The sequence below is a fragment of the Periophthalmus magnuspinnatus genome, chromosome 22 (genome assembly GCF_009829125.3).
Source record: "Periophthalmus magnuspinnatus isolate fPerMag1 chromosome 22, fPerMag1.2.pri, whole genome shotgun sequence".
Lineage (NCBI taxonomy): Eukaryota > Metazoa > Chordata > Actinopteri > Gobiiformes > Gobiidae > Periophthalmus > Periophthalmus magnuspinnatus.
The window spans coordinates 12,521,935-12,543,546 of NC_047147.1; the positions used below are offsets into that span (position 1 = coordinate 12,521,935).

A 21,612-nucleotide genomic window follows, 5' to 3' on the forward strand; every position below is an offset into this window, starting at 1 on the left:
TAGTTGAATCTTTAACAGCAGATTTGTATGGTTAAACAGGTCCACTCTAAAACAACTTTACAGTCAAAGGCTAGAAATATCAAACGTATATTTGGGGGAGACCATGAGGAAAAAAGGTAACAGTTTTTGTTTCAGGTGGATAAGTTCTGTAATTACTAAGATTAACCATAAACCAGAACAAAATGGTTGAAAAGTAAAACAAATGGAAAAGTAAACTAGGCTCTACTATGTAAAGCGCTTTACACTTGTCAGTAGCCCCAGGATGTACAGCCATATTATGCAGATTAGATGGAAGTTATGCATTTTTAGGGGAAGACAATTGAGGACATATGAGGCTTGTTTCTAGTGTCTGGTGCAAAAATGCATCTGATTTTCTGTCTAATCTTCTCCACAATGAAACCATTACAGCAAATCCTCGTGAAATGTGTCCAATTAACCGCTTCTTCCTCCCTGTTTTTCTCCCATGGTGTAATCCAAGCCTAATTTGTGATGCAGCTCACCTCCTCTGTGCCATAAGTGTTCAGAGCGGTGACCTAAAACAGTGCGGTCCTCATTAGACGCACTGTTCGGACTGGGCCTATGTCTTCTTCTTCTTCTTCTGCTACTGCTGCTATTTTTGGAGGCACCAGGGCACACAACCTCCGTGATTGTGCAGCCTCGGCACAATCCTCCTCATGTATAATAAATGCATGTCCCGAGGATAACGCGCTCTCCTCACAAACAGCCCGTGCTTTGGAGAAGAATAACACTTTTACAACTTTTACATACGTTTGACTGAAAATGAATCAACTGAGATGGCATTATGATAAATACCACCTGAAGACATACGCAATCATTTCAGCTTTTTTCACAGATAATTATAATGGTAAATTAAATAGCAATTTGACTGAAATAGTGACAATCTATCAATATTGTACAGTTGGACTTGAATCTGGTATCTAAAGGCAACGGAAGAGAATTTGAGTACGTGCATAGTCAAAACATAATGACTTTGGACATTTGAATAAAGGACTTTTAACTATATTTCCTTATGTGACTTTTACTTTTCTGGAGTGCCTGGATTTTGTTTTATTCCAAGGGTTTAAATGTGCGTTTTTAAAATGCAACTGAAGATCAGCTGAGAATCTGTAATTATATTCTTCAATAAAAAGGATAATCTTACCATTTTAACTAACCATAGTCATACACAAAACACAAAAATACTTGTAATAAATCAAATGTTATAATATATTGTTTATGCTGTAAGATGTTGTAAGTTCAGAACAGTATAAATGCATTGGCAGAAGACAAGAGTCCATCTAGTGGTGTATAAAAGTCATAGCAGGGCTTGCATAACCTTGTACAGTTGTTCTTTACTAATGAAAGCAGAAGTCTCATACATTATTGAGTCCTTTGCAATGCAGGAAAAGATTGCTTTAAATAGTCAGAGGCAGAAATTCATTTTACAGAGGATAATGCTAATGTTGTTTGGGTGTCATTTTTATTGTTTCTACAGCTGTAATACGCCAACATAAGCACATTATGGAAAGGATTCTGTAGGTTAATAAAAATATTAGTTTACATTGTGAAGGATAAGTGGTTTACTCAACACAACAACAAACTTCCCACATCAGATTTTAGCTCTTAGTGCCTTGGTGGGGGGTTGTCTTTGCAATGGTGCTAACTCTAAGATTTTTTTTAAATGTCATGATAATCCACCAATAACTGAACCTCTACAGAAAAGTAACCAACACCACATCCATCCAGTCAAACACAGAAAATAGGCCATGACTTGTGCTCCCCCGTGACTTTCTTTCCATCCGTTCATAAAAGGGTTTGTGTCGTTGAGGCTGGCAGATGGTGGGATAGAGGGATGAGTGGTTTGAAAAAAAAAGACAATAAAGGGAAGGTTTCACAGACAGTTTGACTGTTTCTTAACCCTCCCACAGAGAGTGTGCGGAACGGGAGCAGCTTTGATCACCTCTAGATTAACTGACAGTGTGGGGATATCACTGTGGTCTTCTTATAATGAAAGGTGCGCTCAACCTGATTAAAGAATTATATGTGATTCCTTATCTATTTATAGGTTTGAGCTTTCTGTTAAATGCAACATTTTGAGGACTTTTTTCCATTCAAAAGATATAATATTTAGTTTTGTATTGTTAATTGCTATGGCAACGATCTTAATTTCTCATCATTCTGAAACTCATGGATAGTGAATAATGAATGAGATTTGTGAATACTGAACTTACCATCGTCAGCAGAGGCGTCGCTGCTGTACCCGTCGTACTCAGCAGTGAGCAGGCTGTACTTGTGTCGTGTGTCCCAGCAGAAGCCCCCCAGTGGTTTGGAGGAAGAGCGCGCCCCTCCTCTGAGCCCCTGGGAGCGGCTCACGGCCTCCTGGTACTGCCCCATCAGCTCATCCTCACTGTCCGATGAGGAGCCGTGCAGATGTGCATCTGCATAGGGCTTTTCTGTTTGGAAGAAAGAGAGAAGAAGTAAACACTCACATTACAGAGACGGGGACTGTGCAAATTTTTGTGTTAATGTAAACCCAATGAAGTTTATTATGTAAAATACAAAATTTTTTGTTCATTCAATAAATGTGTTTACCAGTAGTGACCCAGAAGTTTATTATGTTCTTCTACAACTCTTCTGTTTTTATGATGATGATCAAAAATGCAGAATATACAGTAGAAGTTTATTTTGTTATTAGAGGTTGCAAATGACATTAACCTATAACGCTTTACTACTCTGACTATTGTGCGCTGAACAGTGATAACAATTTATACTTAAACACAAGAATACATTTCACAGCTTTAAAATAAATATTTGCCTTTTGCAAATGTTGTTATAGCAACCCTGGGCAGGTGGCCTGTAACTTTGATGTAATGTCATGTTTCAACCAACAAGTGGCAGCAGAGCTCCAGGTCTTCTTTAATGTGCAACAGAAAGTACATAACTTTTAATACAGAACAGCTTCATGACTACAGAGAATATTTGTTGATAGATAAACAAGAAAAAGGTCTGCATTCACAAAAATAAAATAAAATGTTTTCCCCCTTTGCTTCACTCCTCGGCACACTGCCTCTCTGTGTCTGTGTTTATTTGTTGGCCTCTTTGGGCAGGTCCCTGTAGGGACTCCCTGGGGCCACCAGCCTTTTAAACCAGAGCAGCTTAGAGCCCTGAACACACATAAACAGCACTACACCTGTCAGCCGCAGTTAGCCTTGTGAGAACTGAGAAAGGCTAGAGCCAGGGGCTTCATGTAGAGAGCTCACCAGCTCTAGTACTGTCACACCAGAAAGTGGTGCCACAAACTCTTTACCCTGATGACAACATTCAGATGATATCTGGCAATTAATCAGAAATGTACAAAAAATAGCAGTATTAAAAATATATATATATATTGTAGTTATTGAATTTAATATTTTTTAGGCTATATTCTAATTAGCACAGTATGCATCACTTCACTTACCTTTTGAATTGTGACTATTTCCATCAAAAGGAACAAATACTTTGAGATGGTTATGAGAAAACTGGGGATGTGTATCTGTAAACAGGATGTGTTCCAACAGTGCAATCTACAATAATCAATGTATCAAAAATAAGATAATACCAAATATATAAGCAGTTAGCAATTACTTGAATGAAGTTACAACGTAAATGAGTATTGCTTTGTTAATATAGTTTTGTAGTGACTGTATGCTCACCATGCAGCTCTGTGTTTTTCCTGAAGTTGTCAAGGCACGGCAGGCTGCCTGGGTTCTCGAGGGCTAGCTTGTTGTTGAGGTACCAGAACAAGAAGGTCATAAGAATGATGAAGAGTCCGATGGCCGTCAGAAACCCCAGCACCTCAGGAGACACTGCAACACACAAGAAAAGACAAGTTTCACAAGTTGCAAATGGATTCTTTTAACACATTTTAATTGGTTGATACTTAAAATTAGCAATAAGACAGTCCTGGATTTGGATAAGTGATAGAAGAAACTAAACTAGAAGGACAGTTATAGAGGCTAAGATTGTGTATAGAGGAAGGGTAGTAAATGTATGAGTGGAAAGTTAGAAAATAATGGTAGAACAAGTGTATGAAGCTAGCTGGTGTGAGAGAAGAGGATAGGGTTAGTGAAGCCTTATGATCCACAGTTGTGAACTCAGGTAGGGAACAGTCTGTAGGAAAATGAGGCCTACAGATTAGGCTACTACAAATTATGATTAATTAGCAAATTATTTAAAACCAACACTTTGAATATAACTAAGAAGTAAGAATAATTTGATAAAGCACATGCCAAACATAACACCAAGAAAGGAAGGAGCACAACAAGTCTACATTAGGGCATTAGAGAAACGAGGTTATGCGAGCGGTGCCACTACTGTTACCATAGCAACAGGTTCAGGAGCAGCATCAATCTGAGCCCCAGACACAGCGTCGAGGCGGTACCATAAAACGTAACTCTGATCTGATGAGGTTCAAAGGAAATAACTCTTTACAAATCGAATTCGTAACTAGCATAACAGCATGAAAAATGTATAAAAGGGCTGATGACAGATTTAAGGGAGCCCACTATGACCTTGACCTTTTAGATAACCTTCACAAACACAAGGATTGACCCGTGGTCTAGAGCTGTGGTCTGTGACACATTAGAGAGGCAAGAAAGTGTGACGCTTGCTGTTATATCATCAATTTAGCGTTCTCACAGTATTGTATTTCACAATGTTGGTATTTTCAACAAAGCGCTCTGCAAAATGGGCTCTCACACAGCACTATTTAAGAATCCATAAAGATTACTTCATATACCACATTTTCTAATCAAAGTTTATATTATGCCATTCATTCTATTCTTGTTTCTCCTTGCCTCAGACCCACCCACCAGCAGATCAGACGCACCTGCCCAGATGTTGATAAGCTTGGGATAAAAAGCTCAAGCTGCCTCAAACGTTTGCCTTTTTTTTAGTTATAGCTCATTTTGTATTAGCCTTAGTGTTAGTTAAAGTGTTATTTTTTTATAAATACATTTCTATTTTTAGAAAACCACTCCACACTGGCCCTATTCTACAGCCATCTAAATATCTTTACAATTCTCTTTTTTACCCCTGCTCCCTGTGCACTCATGCACTCTGAGAACCTGCACACTTCATTGAAGTATGCCGTGCATAGTGAGGGAATTGGGACATGCCAATCTTTAGCTTCCATCTGGTCTTGGGAATGAGCTCATTTGCAGTTATAGCACGGACACTGAGTATATAATATAATCAGCTAATTTGTTTCAAAAAGGTTTGGGATTGAGGCTAATTTACTGCCTACTTGTGTGTTTTCTTGTATTAAAAGTGCAGAGTTGTTGGCTCTGATTAAGTGGATTCAGCTGTTAATTAGCCATAGTACCTTGGCCTGAGAAGCTATAACTCAACATGCATTAGATCGTCTGTCTGTGGAGTTACACAACACTCCACTGCTCTATCGCCATGAAAACTCAAATAGTCAGAAGTTTCTAAAAGTACTGGAGTTTCATAAGTTCACTGTTGCGTGTACTTAACAAAAGTCTTGCGTAACCAGTCCAGAGATTATACAAGTATTAAAATGTGTGATTGGTGTGCAGAGTGCTATGAAGAATACATGGATGTAATGCCCGCAGAGGATTTCCTGATTGGGTTGAGAGGTGCAATAGGAGCAGCACTCTCCTATGGGAATTTCTGTCTGCTCACACTGTAGCGCTCTCTCATGGTAGAGGATGAATTATTCACAGTCCAGATGGATCGGGATCCAGAGCTACTGAATTCCCGAAAGTGAATATTAAGTAAGAGAAATGACTGTCTGTAGAATGGTCAAGGAGGGATTATACAATATTGGTAGGTAAAAAGTGACAGTGGTCATCTTGATCTGAATTTGTAACATCAATACGGTTTGGTTGCCCTGCCAGGGAAAGTCAAGTCTATTGGATTTTTACTTAAGTCTCTATTTAGAGTGGTAAAGCAGTTCTCCAATGAAGATAAGGTTGCTCGTTCAAATTGTTGCTGTGTCTTTTGGCAGAACACCCTAATTATAAACTATGCTAAAAGCTGAAGAATGATTCTCCATCTAGACTTCAAGCACAGAGACTACATTTCCCAGCATGCCCGTGCACAACTGAAAAAAAAAAAACAGGGACCAAAGTGTGTTGCTAGGGAAAGGACTCCAAATTGTACCTGTTTGCTGACCCTGTTGCCTTGGAGACCATTTTTTTCACACATGGATCTAGTATATAATGTTGCCATAACCAGACCACAGTGGGATTGTACACCGCATGGTAACATTTGTAGTTACTCATAGTTGCTACTGTCTGTGTTGTCTCTGTCCATTCTTTTGTTAGAGAAACAGTTGCAATGTTGAATAAAAGCATTTTTTAAAACCACAAAGACGCCCACTCGGAGCAGAGATGGGCCGGGAGCACTCCACGGCGTAGCCACACACACCCACACATGTTCAGACTGCAGCCTCAAGTACTATACACCTCTGCTCATCACTAAAGTGGCAGCAGCAGCACCGGAAATACAGGCACAGGCACAGGTCAATTTACATAATAGCATTTTGGTTACATTTAGTTTGAGACTTCGATAGACAAGTATTATATTTGGTCTGCTTCCTCCTCCCAGCTGGCGGAGGGATACTTTTTAATACTTCCTCAAAAAAAATGTAAAATATAATGACATAATGAGGTTCAACTTGGGATAACTGTTGGCTTCTTTGCAAAAAACTGCCCAAAGTTGATTTTACCACTCATATCATTTCTTGTTTACTTCTTAACATGTAAAACTCTTACTAATGTTTTATAACGTAATAAGAAAACATATATATTTTAACTTCAGAGTTGGTTTGCTCATACCTTGCTTTATGTCTTAGTTACGAGGGTGTTTCTAGGAAGTGGCCAGGGCGGTTATAGGCCACCATATACTATAGGGATAAATATAATTGTGTAATATTATCAGTACTTACAATATTACACATAATTATTACAAAAACAAATATTTAATTCTTATAATTTTCATTTATATCCAACATTATGAAATTAATGTATTAAATTCTCAAAACTGAAAAAAAAAAAAAAAGTTAGAAGAGTCTGGACATGCCCCTGGTTAGTTAAAATCACCAGGCTCAACTAATCTAGTGTAATGATATGTAATCTGATATTTTGTCTTTAGTTCGCAGTTGACATCTTTTGTTGTACTTGTAAATATTTATGTGTTGTTGTTAATGTTGTTTTTGTATATGACACTAACCCTATGTCGACAAGTTGATGTGAAGTTTCTATTCGTGAGTTACTGGATTGTTTTAGAGACTGGCTCTAGTGAGTTGAGACTGGTGTTGTTTTGCTCTTGTTTGGGCGTGGGTTAGGGACTACAGTAGCCCCTGTGTTCAGAAAATAAACAACCAGAAGAAATTCGTCATGGTTTCTTACACCAGAACACTACACTATCTACTTTTTGTGTACTTTATTTTAGTAGATTTATGCTCTAACATTCTATTAATTCACAAAATACAACAAAAACAGAACAAGATGAGACATTTAAAACACAATTAATGACACAAGAACCCACAGTCAAAGAGACACACAGATGAACATATAAGTGAAATTTGTGATGTGACCTACCTTTTCGGACGCAGATCAGCTCATGAACGCCACAGTTGCGCTCGCCACCTGCAAAGACAATGCATTCTGAATGAGCCGTTGTGATGGAGCTAACACGCACAGCATGACACAGGGCTGATATATGCATGAGAGTTTAGACCAGTCCCACAGCACAACAGGCAAATGTCAACACAGATAATACGACACACAATACAGAGACTCAACAGGGACAGTGGGAGACAGAACGCCACAGAAAAACATGGAAGTGGGTTGGACAAGACAAGAGTTTTTAAAAGGACAACTGGACAGTATGGACAATTGGAATGAACCACATAATACTGAATACTGTTTTATTTGTAAAAGGTTATTTTGTTATTTTGAACAAGTGCAACATTTAAAAAATTCATTAAAGGTGTATTTTTCACAAATTATAAAAAAAGCACAGCAAATACTGTAACCATACAATTTTTCACAAGAACACAGATAAAAGAAAGGTCTTTTAAGTATATAGTCTAATTCGATGTTTTATTGTATTGTAGGTACTTTACTTCACTTTACTTTTCTGGTGGGCAGTCTGCTACCTGCTTGTCTCCATGGAAATGTCAATTCTTTGTAATGTTCCACAGTATGGCATAAAACATCAGTATCAGTATCAGTAACCGAGGTAGTTATTTTGGTTATTTTTACTGCAAAAAATACCTTACTGTAAGAATGCATTCTGGCATGTTAGTGACATGAACCATCTCACACTCTGAGGACTTCAGGGACCGGCCTCCTGCTGGTGCCCAGAGTCAGGACTAAACATGAGGAATTAACATTTCAGTTTTATGCAGTTAAAACCTGGAACAGTCTTCCTGAAGATGTGAGGCCTCTAATTTGACAATGTTTAAATCCAGGTTCAAAACAGTTCTGTTTAGCTGTGCATATGACTGAAAGGTTTTTATTCTGCACTTTTATCTTTTAAGATTGATTTTATGATGATAAATTGTGATTATTTATGTTTTGATTTGTTGTATTGTGATTTTAATGTATTTCTTATTCTGTAAAGCACTTAACCTTGTGTACAAATCTATATTGTGTACAAACAATATAAATAAACTTGCCCTGCTGTAAGCGGAGTGACATCTCAAAAGATCTGACCTAACTTGGCCTGGTAGTCACGTGTTTGTTTCCATGCAACAATCACTACAAACATTTTTTTTTCAACATCAATATAACACAGCAACAAGAAATAACAACAAATCATGAAGCCAGCTTAGACCATTGTAAACTAACGCCTCTCCACTGCTTATGCAAAGTTAATCTAACAACAAAGGCCTAATGTGCTCATGCCTCTTCCACCACAGTGATGCACTCTCCTCCATTCTCCTCTCCATTCTCTCCTCCAGACAGTGGCTGTAATTCTGCTCTCTTACTCACTCTTGTCTGGAAGCTGGATCCCGTCGGGAGCAGCTACAGGTGCAGGTACAAATAGCTGAGGCTGTGACCCTCCTGGAGTCATGCAGTCCTCATAAGCCAGCCCCAGCACACTCAAATGCACAGCGCCGTTGGACTATTATCGGCTCTGAGAGGGTTGACCTTTCAGTTATGAACGGAGAATGCCATTGTTATTAACGCGTGGCATTAAACAGGCAGCCGTGGGCAAGTACACGCCCAAGCAAAAAGTATAATTAGAAATGTGACAGACTTTTTATGCAACAACAATGAAGTTTTGTGAGATAAGGGGAAAACAGTAGGGAAATTAATTAGCCTGGAAAACAAGCAGTGTTATCATCATATAGAATGGTGCACCATATGGATGTAATGGTACTACTATGTTACATGAATTAGTAAAACCTTTCATGTCTGATATATAATGCATTTGAAAGTTAAAAAAAAAAAGCAAAATAAAGCTTTAATTCTAGGATGGTGTAGAAAATGCTAGGCCACATGTTTGGCTCGCTGTGGAAACCTTGATGTGAACAGAGGAGTTCACTTCAGGGGGCTGGGTCTAGAAAACAACATTATTAAATAAAAATGCCGTTATTGTTACAAACAGACAAGATTATGAATATTTTAAAACCATTACTTTTCTTCTAAACACTGTACATCATCATCGTTTTGGTAAGGTTTCAGGCATACAGTGGCTATGTTAACATGCACACTAAATATCTCATAACAAAATTATTTCTTAGTCATCAGATTATCCAAATGTCAATGATAAGGTAAATTATGCACAAAGGGAAAGCTGATGAAATAAAGACTAAAGTGACATTTTGAAGCGTGAGAGAGTTTTAAATTATGGGTCATTGTTTTCCAAATGACACATGTGATTTGATTTTTGGGCAAATACATGCACCATGTATATATACTGGTCACGTATTATATTCAAGTATTATATTCAGCATCTGGTTTAAGAGGCGATGTTGCAATATGGGAAAAATATACTGCAAAAGTGTTAGCTAGTTTACGGCCTTGCGATTACAACCGAAGCTTACAATGACACGAGTTACGTCTTGACGACCAGCAGACCCATACAGCAGCTGGGAGTGGGAGGACGACTCACTTTGCACACGCCACGTCAAAAATAACATTTTCTCTCACTCCGATCATAAGCGCAAGAGTGGTCTGCCATATTGTGACATGATCCAGTACTGCGCCGCTTCCAGTTATTAAATGCAAATGTTTGTAACTGATGTCAGTGAAGACGATTGCTTTTAGTCATCTGTTACATAATTCTGTAGTGATGGTAATGACTTGCAATTGGAAAAATGTACAAGGAAACTAAAAGATACCAGCACAACCACATCATGTTTATTTTATGGCTTTAGGTTTTCCAACAAAAAACAATCTTGCGGTGAGATTAACCAAAGATACTGCTTCATAACACTGCGAGAAAATGATTCCACTGTTGTATATTTGAGCTCACTTTGTTTTTTCTTTGAAGCTGACCAACTATTTCCAGAAATTACAATGAACCAGAGGGAAATAGGTTGGCATTTAAATGGCAAATTGTGTTTTTTCTGTATTTTTACTTTTTCTTCCCCATGTGAATTGTAAACTATTGGGTTTTTAGAATGCTATGAATACAGATGAACACAATCTATACAAAATATGACATGCCATTTGTTCCCTTTTTTGGAATATGGTCTGTGTATGTCAGATAAATTATTCTAAAAGGCTAAAAGAAAAAAAAAGAAGTCTAACCACTATAGATGAACTGTGCATCTCAGCAGTAGCCAGTTGCCCTTCATGTGTTCTGTTCAAGTGCCACAAATCAATTTGAAAGAGCATTAATCAATACAGTCTCCTCTTCACTCCTTAAGCAGCTCTGCAAACTAACCCAAGGGTGCCCCCGCTCACCCTAAGGCAGCAGAACTCTACGGACTTTTGGAGTGTTTGTCCCAGTTTGTTGGAGCAAACTGCTGATGCTGTGCTGTATTCAGGCTGCTCCCACTAAGGCCTGGTTCTGGGTGAGGAAAGAGCAGATGAGGAAATCGACCTGACAGTGAGAAGTGGATGGATGGATGGCGGAAGAAAAGGACTGGAAGCAAAGAAGAAGCAGTGTGGTAGAGGTTGCTGGTATAACTGTTTTGGTTTAGTATTGCAAATAGATTCGTATTAGATTTTCCACCTTGGTCCTATTTGTTATTAATTTGACTTTATTTACATCCATAATTATATTTTAGTGGTATATAAGCTGATACTGAGCTCTGATGTTGCTCTGTTGTTTTAATTTATTCATGTGAAAATATTGCAGGGAGATGCTAACTCCCTCCCTGTCCCGTATCTCCTCCCCTGTAGTTTAAGCTGGACCAGTAAATAGCTACACATGTTGACCCTATTTTCTATTATTGTGAACCAGATTAAACAGAGAGCACCTCCAAAAGTTCCTGCTGTGTCCCGTGGCTCTGTAATGCACCACAAACTACACAAAACAACACAACGCAGAAGTCCACCAATCACACTAACTCTAATCCAATAAACCCAGTTAACCAGATAGTTAATGATCGCATTTTTTCTGGGCTTGTAAGCTGAATATACTGCATGTTTTCCATTTGTACTTGATCTAATTTGTCTGTTTGAAGCTCCATGACAATTATTCTATAAACAATGCAACATATGCCAGTCATCCAAGATTGTAGCGTCTGATTACATCTTTTTGTCATGACGTTCCTTGCTACTGAACTTAGAGTAGCATGGAGTTTAGAGTAGATTTCTACAGCTTTATATCACATCTCAATTCAAATACATACATACTGTCGCGTTCCGGTGTAAGAAAACACTCCAAATTTCTTCTGATTGCTTATTTTCTGAACACGAAGGCTACGATAGGCCATAACCCATGTCAAAACAAGAGCAAAACAACAGCAGTGTCAACTCCTAGAGCCAGTCTCCAAAACAAACTGGTACCTGATGAATACAACCTTTGCATCAAATTGTCGACATAGCAACGTGTCACATAAAAAAAGCAGTTACATTAACAACACATGAATAGCTACAAGAACAACAAAAGGTGTCAACCCTGAGCTGAACACAAAATATCAGATCATTACAAGACTTTACTAGTTCCCAAATGAATAATAACTAATAACACAGTCTTTTTTTTCAATGCCAAGGTTTTATTTAAAAACATCAGACACAAGGTGAGCACTGAGCGAGTGTAAAAGCACAGGGAAATTGCATACAAAAATTTTTAAAAATCTCTCAATTTGAAGATAACTGTGCCTAGGCCAGTCACAATAACAGATTTTGAAGTTCAATATATTGCTTAAGTAAATATAGATGATATATGCTAATATTAAAACTAATTCATGCCACTGGAACAGTAGTAAGAGCAGATTTAAACCAAAAAAACTATTCAAAATGTATAATATTGTTAAAAATAATGAGCTATAATAACATCAAACAGCAGAATGAAACACTTTTGCATCATAAAAAAAAAAATTTATTCAACTTTTTATAGCTCAAATCTTATCATATAGCCAAAAAATAACACAAATGTCCCAGTAGTGCAAAGAAACTATACAGACGATAAATAATAACCCCCAAATAATACTGTCCTATCTATCATATCTTGAAATCAATATAGTATTTATCATGACAGGCCTAACTGTGCCTTTTTAAAAATCAGTTTACATGTTCAAATAAGATTATTGCTAAGTGGAAACCCAGCCGCAAGTATAATCCAGCGTAAATCAATTAGCCGATGGAGGAGAGAGTAGGTTTAAGATTAGTCAGCTGATCCAGGATTGCTACTTAACAAAGCCTGTCATCCATCTATTTGCTCGACACTGGCGGCACTCTCCATCGCTCTGGGCAGTGGAAAGACATCTCAAACTAGTGCAGTCGGAAGGCTTATTTTTAGAACAACCAACATGCGCCCAGTTTAGAGCCAGAAAATTCCACTAAACCGTCCAATGTTAATCAACGCCTTTGTAACGGGTCACCACATTTTGAACGTTAAATTCAAGGGCAACAAACAAAAAAACTGCCAAAAGCTCTCACCAAGGCACTGGCTCTATAACGCAATAGAGGCACTTGCAGTGTTTTACCTAATTTTCTTTGTCGTATATACTGTGTACTGGTATGCAAACAACTTAGTCCCAGTTTCCTATCGTTCAACTATATCTTACACATTTGACCTGGAGATCCAATGCACTGTGCTCTGTTATCCTCTGTCTGATCCATATTAGACAAACTGCTTATCCTAGGTCGCAAGAAGTGTTTTGGCATCTGGTTTAAGAGGTGATGTTGCAATAACTTGTTTTCTGATTCATGTAATTCTTATCTGTGTGGTATAAATATCCTGTATATGGACTGACAACGACACAGCTAAGGGCAAGACGACGTTCTGTCAGACACAACAAGCTCTTTACAACTGTGCGCACAATTGCTTTAATAAATCAGACTCTTTGATTCAAGACAACTTCTCAGTTCATTTTATTCTTTAGTTGTTTGCTTGTAGAAACGCCACAACAAGACATCGACTAGATATGGATTAATATCTTCAAGTACACTTTGACAAGCCTTTAAAGTGTGAACAAATAGTTATGTAGGATAATTAATACCTAACCCTTTAATTAAGTAGTTACTAATACTGACTCATTCTTGTTTTTGTATTTATTTATACAGGAGAACCCAGTGAAAGCACCTGAGCTCTCTTTTTCCTGTTTGAAAGACAATAAAAGCAGAAAAAAACAAATAAAACACATAAGTATACAAGTCCATATAAAACAATGATTGTGCGATTGTGTCACCAGCGTATCCAGTTTTTCTCAATAAACTGTCCATCATGAATTAAGACTTTGTTTATGCTTGGCTAATTAAGGTGTAGTTATTATAAAGTGGTACCATGTATTAACTATTAGCTGTATATAACATTTGGTCTATCAAACAATGAAATACATTTCTTCAGTACTGGCTTTTCTTCCACTGCCATTATATAAACAAATCCATCTTCCTTCACAGACGTTTTAATGACCACATTGTCCGTCCATATCGTCCACATTTCTGGTATTAAGGACAAGAAAAAAATATGTGTCTTAAGGAGAAGTGACAAGAGAGAAAAATGAGAGCAGTGCAAGTGTGCCCTAAGCAGACGCAGTATAAGTACACTGCTGATCAAAGATGTCCATACTAGAAAACACTGTGAAAAGTACAACAAACTGTCTCTGGGGACAAGATCAGAGAAACAAAGGCGCTCTGTGTATTCAAGGTAAATATGGAGAACATGCTGTACTATTAAAAAACAAGCACGTCTATAGCTTAGGCACAAACACTCAATTATTTCAAAATGTGACTTAATGGATTTGGATTAGAAGAAAATAATTTTTGAAGTAAATAGCTGAGTCACATAACAAAATGTAAAATAGAGAGATAGATAGAACAGAAACAGAATGAATGCCTGCTGCCCTTAGCTGTACTGACTTTATAAAAAAAAAACTATTAACAAAAGAAAGAAAGAAGGAGCAACGGAAGAAGAGGAAAGGAAGGAGAAAAGGGAGTATATCTTTTAAAAAAGGAAATGAAAAGAAAAAAAACTGAAACCTCACTAACTCACTAAATTATTTATTTTTTCTCTTCTTTCTAAATTTGACGCTGTTTCCCTTCTTTTTCTGTTTTATTACTTAACTACCCATACACGCACACACACGCACATACAAACACACACACACACACCCCCACACACACCCCCCACACACACACACACACACACTTACAAATCCATATGAGAAGATAAGAAGAACTGATGCCATTCTTTGTGTCATGACCTCCTTCAAACCTGGATGTACAATTATTTTAGCCCCAAAGCGATGCATTTTAAAGGTTTTACTTATCACAGTGTGTTGTCCCAATTAGTTTTTTATCAACATAACTAAATGTCACAAGGCTATTGTGGTCTTCAGATTTTAGGACGTCATGATGTCATACTCTCAGATTGATTACGTTGTACTTTGCCATGAAATATCTTCTTTTATGATATCTAAAATCATAAATGTTGAACTCAATCATGTCTATTAGTGATAAGACCCCAGACCTCACTATATTATCGAGTGTAGTTTGGTTTGAAGTCATAACAAAACCAAAATATAATAGAGGGAACATATACTTCATCTAAACTTGGTAAGATTTGTCACTTTTTCAACATGCTATGCAGTTTACCCCCAACAATACTCAGGTTTATTTATCATGTGGTAAAAACGCCATCAGGTAATTGACGGTGTTGCCTTGGCGAGTTACGTAAACATATTGATCACAGCGGTTCGGAGCATAAATACTCCATGAAGTGTCAGTGCTGTGTCTGCACTATTTCCTCCGCCGCTTTGGGCCCTGGAAGAAAGCACATTTGAATGATTATAATGCCATAGCAGCGCACATTAGCACAAATGGTCAAGAGACTTATTATCTAATCATATCCTGTTGCCTGGTTTCCCAAACAAGCCCAGAGAATGATGGGAAAGCAATGAAAGAAAAGCACCAATAGGAAGCAAGTACAAGACAAAGAGGTCATAAGACATCCACTTTGGCTTGTCATGATAACATATTTTGAAGTACAACATATTGCTGACGAAAATATAGATGATAAACGATAATACTGAAACAAATTGATGCCACTGACACTATAACCCTAGAGTATAATTATCCCAAAATGTATGATATGGTTAAAAAATACAACAGCAGTAAATAAACAGCAGAATGAAACACTTGGGTAGTTAGTTTGTGTCTATAATGAGTCATAGAAGTGATTTATTCAACCTTCCACAGCTCAAATCTGATCATAGAACAGGAAAAATAACAAAAGGTTACCGACTAGTACTAAAAAACAATACCTACGATAAAAACTGACCCTCAAAAATGATCGTTCCATTTAACATATATTGAACGATAAGTCGTGACAGGCCCACTTCCACCATTCAAAGTCAACTGCTCTGCCCACTACCGCATCCCACATAGCGCTCATCAAAGCTTCATAGACATTTGGGTTGGGTTGATCTGTGCTCGTCTTCGTCAAAGGAGGAATGGAGCACACTCTGTTGAATAGGACTGCACAGTGTATTGCAATCGATTCGAAATTGCAATTTGAGCTGGGGTAAGAACTAAATATTGTCTTTTTATAGAACTATCATGTTGTACCTGTAGTTTAGACCTCTACACACAAGTTAGGAAATTCATAGGAGTTTTGTATTAGTTTAGCAGTTCAGATTTCAGTGTCTTCTCAAATGTTTACGCTCCTGGAGTTATTTACAATATGCAAATTTGAGGAGAAGAATCCGGCTTTGTAAATGCATTGTAGGTCGCTGATTGGCATTAGTTAGATACCAAAAAAGCAACAGCTGGAGCACTGGTAACCAGGGCACATCATTTGGAGTGTTATGACCTTCCTGATGCAACCCACTCCATTTGTCCAGTAACAAACCACTTGTCAAACCGGGAGCCACAGTAACAACGGTCAATGCTGCAATTATTACATAAGCAGCAACACTGAATACATGCTATTGGGAAAAATCTGAATTTAATGAGAGGCCAAATGAAAACAAACTGAAACAAGAAATGTTGAATAATTTAGCCCATAACAAAATACTGCCAAAAACTCTACACAGTGTTGGGAAGTAATTAAATAAATGTACTAAAATATGTATTAATTATCCTAATTTCGAGTAACTCTATTCTGGTTCAACACTGTTACTTATTCACTTTTATTTGGTGCTTTTCAGAATACAGTTACTTTTCAAAAAAAAAATGTGTGTGTGTCCTTCAATAAATGGGGTAAGTAAATGCATTACATAAGCCTGTAATGATAATTACTATTGACTCATCATTCAGTATATGAAAGCTGGAACAATATGTTTTGAGTACTTTTTCTTTGTAAAAGTGGAGAGATTTTCTGTATTTTTGTTGTAATACGATAAGATATGGGGTATGAAGGGGTCAATAAGTCAGTTTTATGGCTAATTATTGGTACATTCTGCTATGTATTTGTTGCAGCTTATTTCTTTTAATGATACTGTCTACTTAAAAGTGGTTTACTACATGTCTAGTATTACAAATGGTGAAACAGAGAAAAAACGCTTTTTAATCCTATGTTGTGTTTTTACACCATAATACAATGTAACCCAGTGTATACAGTTGATACTCTGATTGGACCATGTATTAGAGAACATTACAAAATACATTTTAATGCAGGTATTCAGTGATCCATAACTCATTAAACATTAGCCAGTGAAACAATAGAATGAATGACATGTATTTTGGATTTCATAATAACAAATCACCAGTATGTACAAGTGCAACACAAAAAGCTGCAGAAAAGTTGAGTTTGCAGTTTCATTCAGCTACAGCTGGAGCAATAAAAACCTTATTGTTGTCACAGTGCCTTTTACTGCCATATGTGCGGTCAGACTAGAGCAGCTGCACATGCCTGTAAATCTCATGTGAATGAACCAACCTCAGTGAAATATGGCTGACAGGGTCTGCTGTAATGATGGGGCTTTCAGAAAGTGCCTTTCTGCTGACTAATGTGGTTAGAGCAGAGGAGGAGCAGGTCAAGGGGCGTGGTGAGGAGAGGAGGAGGGGCAGTGGAAAAGGTGAACGTGGAAAGCGCATGTGTGATATATAAATTATATATATACATATAGGTCTGAGAGAAAAAAACATGACTCATACTTTAAGAGAAGACCCAGGATAAACTACTACTACAGTTAAAAGTCAATTCATTACACAGTCCTAATTAATTATAATGTTGTGCTTCTTTAAGAACCATGGAAATTTCAAATCACTGAGTCAAATTATATAACGCACTGGCTTTACGTCATGTTAATGGATGGACGACAATGTAAAAAATAGATAAATAAATAAAACATTGCTCTGAGGGTTGAAAAAAAAGTCTCTATCAAATGAAGTCCTAGAAGTTTCTGCTTAAATAAAAGGTTAAAATAAAGCCAAAAATGCAAATAATGCAATATATTTTGTACAGTAACAATAAACCATGAATGCTGTTGAGTTTTAATCTTTCCTAATGCATACGTATGTAATCCCAGCTCATTTTATTTCCTACACCACAAATGAACAGAAACATGCAATTTTTCAAATGGTAGTCCAGGTATGTCATTAATGTAAAAGGCCATTCACTACAGAGTAATCATGATTGAATGTACTGACTTTCCCACATGGGCTGCATTTAAAATAATACTCTCCTGATGGCACATCCAAAGCTGCTTAACAACCTGCAAAGTTACATAAGAGCAGCCAGTAAGGTGAGAGGATGTGCTTATGTCTGTAAACACTAAAGGCACATGGACAGCCACAAGCAAAACACTCCAAAACAAGAGGTTATAATGAACCAGCATTAAGACAAAACAAGAAATACTCCTCTATGTTACCCACTGCACAAGGGATAATAAAGTATCTTAACGTAAAACAACAAAACAGAAGAGCCAGCACATTCAGCGTGGTAAAAATCAAATCAAGTCTGCAGAAATAAAGTACATCGTGTTTCATTCACTTTTCAAATCCATTCATTAACACGAGTGGAACTGTCCTTTCAGCACCACAAACAGCAAACCCCAGACAGGAGGCACACAGCTGCTCAAAGCTCTCATGGTGCGTCCAGTTTCAGAGAATTATCTGGTGACACGCGATATTTTCAGCTAAACTTAATTAGAAAAGGAGGAGAAGCGTTATTGGCCTACTTACCATCAATCGCCATGATGTTCTGTTTGGTTTCAACCAAAGCGCGAGGTAAAGAAGGGGGAGCAGCCCATTGTGCGAGAGAGAGCGGGGGTGGCCCTGGAAATGGTACGGTCCGATCCAAAAACAGCCAGGATATGCATGGTTAACTAAAAAAAATAATAATAATAAATTAACACATTTCCAAAACCAAAATTCCATATGTAATTTTAATCAAATTCGTACAAAAAGCCTTAAAAATGTCATTAAAGGATCAGTATGTGCATTATGTGGTGGAAGGTCCGTCACCTGTTTGTTGTATGAAAATGTCATTGTCAGTGTCATTCCTGGAATACTCCATGGCATGATATAAAATAAAAATATCTGGCCTTTGTTCAGATATAAACAGTTTTAGACCCCAAAATACCACTTACTTACTTAACTACCTACTTTATTTGGTGGTGCCATGCGTTTGTCTTTTGTGGAACATTTCAGGCAAAGCAACAACATCTCTGTGGACAAAAGATGTTTTTTTTTTTCGACTCTCCATCTAAAAAAACATGCCTAGATTGTGCCCCTTTAATCTAACCGGAAGAAAAAATAAGGCCTTTTCATCCATCTTAAGTGATACAGAGTTTACTATAGGCCTATACACTCACCTAAAGGATTATTAGGAACACCTGTTCAATTTCTCCTTAATGCAATTATCTAATCAACCAATCACATGGCAGTTGCTTTAATGCATTTAGGGGTGTGGTCCTGGTCAAGACAATCTCCTGAACTCCAAACTGAATGTCAGAATGGGAAAGAAAGGTGATTTAAGCAATTTTGAGCGTGGCATGGTTGTTGGTGCCAGACGGGCCGCTCTGAGTATTTCACAATCTGCTCAGTTACTGGGATTTTCACGCACAACCATTTCTAGGGTTTACAAAGAATGGTGTGAAAAGGGAAAAACATCCAGTATGTGACAGTCCTGTGGGTGAAAATGCCTTGTTGATGCTAGAGGTCAGAGGAGAATGGGCCGAGTGATTCAAGCTGATAGATCGTTACAACCGAGGAATGCAGCAAAGCATTTGTGAAGCCACAACACGACCTTGGGCTACAACAGCAGAAGACCCCACCGGGTACCACTCATCTCCACTACAAATAGGAAAAAGAGGCTACAATTTGCACGAGCTCACCAAAATTGGACAGTTGAAGACTGGAAAAATGTTGCCTGGTCTGATGAGTCTCGATTTCTGTTGAGACATTCAAATGGTAGAGTCAGATTTTGGCGTAAACAGAATGAGAACATGGATCCATCATGCCTTGTTACCACTGTGCAGGCTGGTGGTGGTGGTGTAATGGTGTGGGGGATGTTTTCTTGGCACACTTTAGGTCCCTTAGTGCCAACTGGGCATCATTTAAATGCCACGGGCTACCTGAATATTGTTTCTGACCATGTCCATCCCTTCATGACCACCATGTACCCATCCTCTGATGGCTACTTCCAGCAGGATAATGCACCATGTCATAAAGCTCGAATCATTTCAAATTGGTTTCTTGAACATGACAATGAGTTCACTGTACTACAATGGCCCCCACAGTCACCAGATCTCAACCCGATAGAGCATCTTTAGGATGTGGTGGAATGGGAGCTTTGTACCATGGATGTGCATCCCACAAATCTCCATCAACTGCAAGATGCTATCCTATCAATATGGGCCAACATTTCTAAAGAATGCTTTCAGCACCTTGTTGAATCAATGCCACATAGAATCAAGGCAGTTCTGAAGGCGAAAGGGGGTCAAACACCGTATTAGTATGTGTTCCTAATAATCCTTTGGGTGAGTGTATATACATGACATAAGATATCTGTGTGAGACACTGGAATAATTTTACTTTCATCACAACGTTTTTAATCCATTGCTGAGTACCTGTGATGCTATTAGGGGCTTAGTCAAACTGAGCAGCCTAGCATGTAATACCTGTTGCCATAATCCTATAGATGAACAAATGCGAGCAAACACTGAGCTTATGATTCAGCTTATGATCTAATACCAAATATATCTCTGTGCTTCTTCTGTCATAAAATACAGTTGAATTAAAACAGCAGACATAAAGGCACAGAACTTTTAAGGCACTTAGCTCTCCTTACAATGGCTCTTTCTCGTCACCCACGACCACTGCCTCTGCTCCTCATCAGCCCGGGTTGATTTCAGGTGAATGATCTTTGAAAAACAGCAGGAGTCTGCACAGCCAGAGAATGTGTCACTGCGCTTACTGCGAGAAAGGAAAAACACTCATTGATTAGACTGTCATGTCAAAGGTTAAATTTACCATAGAGACTAATAATTAAGAGATACAAGATATTTTTCACTGTTTTGTTGTGTTGAAAACCTGTTCAGTTGTTTCATTGTGTTCTGGAAATGTAAAAGGTCAAATATTGTTGTCATTATTAAAAATGTATCAGGAGCCAGGGGTGTTTACTAATGAGAATAGTTTTGTGTTTTGCGTGTACTATGAAATATTGCTATAAATTTACCTGTATAGTTTGGTTCTATATGTCCTATCTCCACCTGTGCCCATAAGTATTGACTGAAGCTCATGAATATCTAATAACTTGATTGGAATTTTCACATTATTATGTTTTTTTCCTGATACTAATACTGCAGCGAGATGCTCTAAAAGGTACGTCAGCTGACCCCATTTGTGCTCCTGTCCCAAATCTGCTTTGGCTGTCCTCCCGTGCTGCATTCTAAGAGTATAGGATGTTCTTAGACATTTTTTGTAGACTTATAGACTTTGTAACTTTTCTGGTTTAGGGTCATCCAGGGCTTTGAGTTTATTTATCTCCATGGAGAGACGTGGGCAACACTACCAGGCCAAGTTACAGGTCAGA

At 37.8% G+C, this 21,612-nt stretch overlaps 1 protein-coding gene across 3 annotated transcripts in view; it reads right to left on the minus strand.

Moving 5' to 3' along the window:
* The window catches only part of syt14a (synaptotagmin XIVa), a 28,610-nt gene extending 9,830 nt beyond the window's left edge, over positions 1-18,780 (minus strand). For 2 of the 3 annotated variants that reach the window (XM_055231028.1, XM_055231030.1), the window contains exons 1-4: positions 18,759-18,773; positions 7,605-7,652; positions 3,693-3,845; positions 2,232-2,453 (exon numbers count right to left, since the gene is read on the minus strand). In XM_055231028.1, the coding sequence (XP_055087003.1) occupies positions 2,232-2,453; positions 3,693-3,845; positions 7,605-7,652; positions 18,759-18,771 (436 nt within the window). In that variant the 5' untranslated portion in view covers positions 18,772-18,773. Of the gene's footprint in view, positions 1-2,231; positions 2,454-3,692; positions 3,846-7,604; positions 7,653-18,758 lie in introns of all 3 variants that reach the window. The other variant, XM_055231029.1, reaches the window with a different exon arrangement.
* Positions 18,781-21,612: the final 2,832 nt, after the last annotated feature.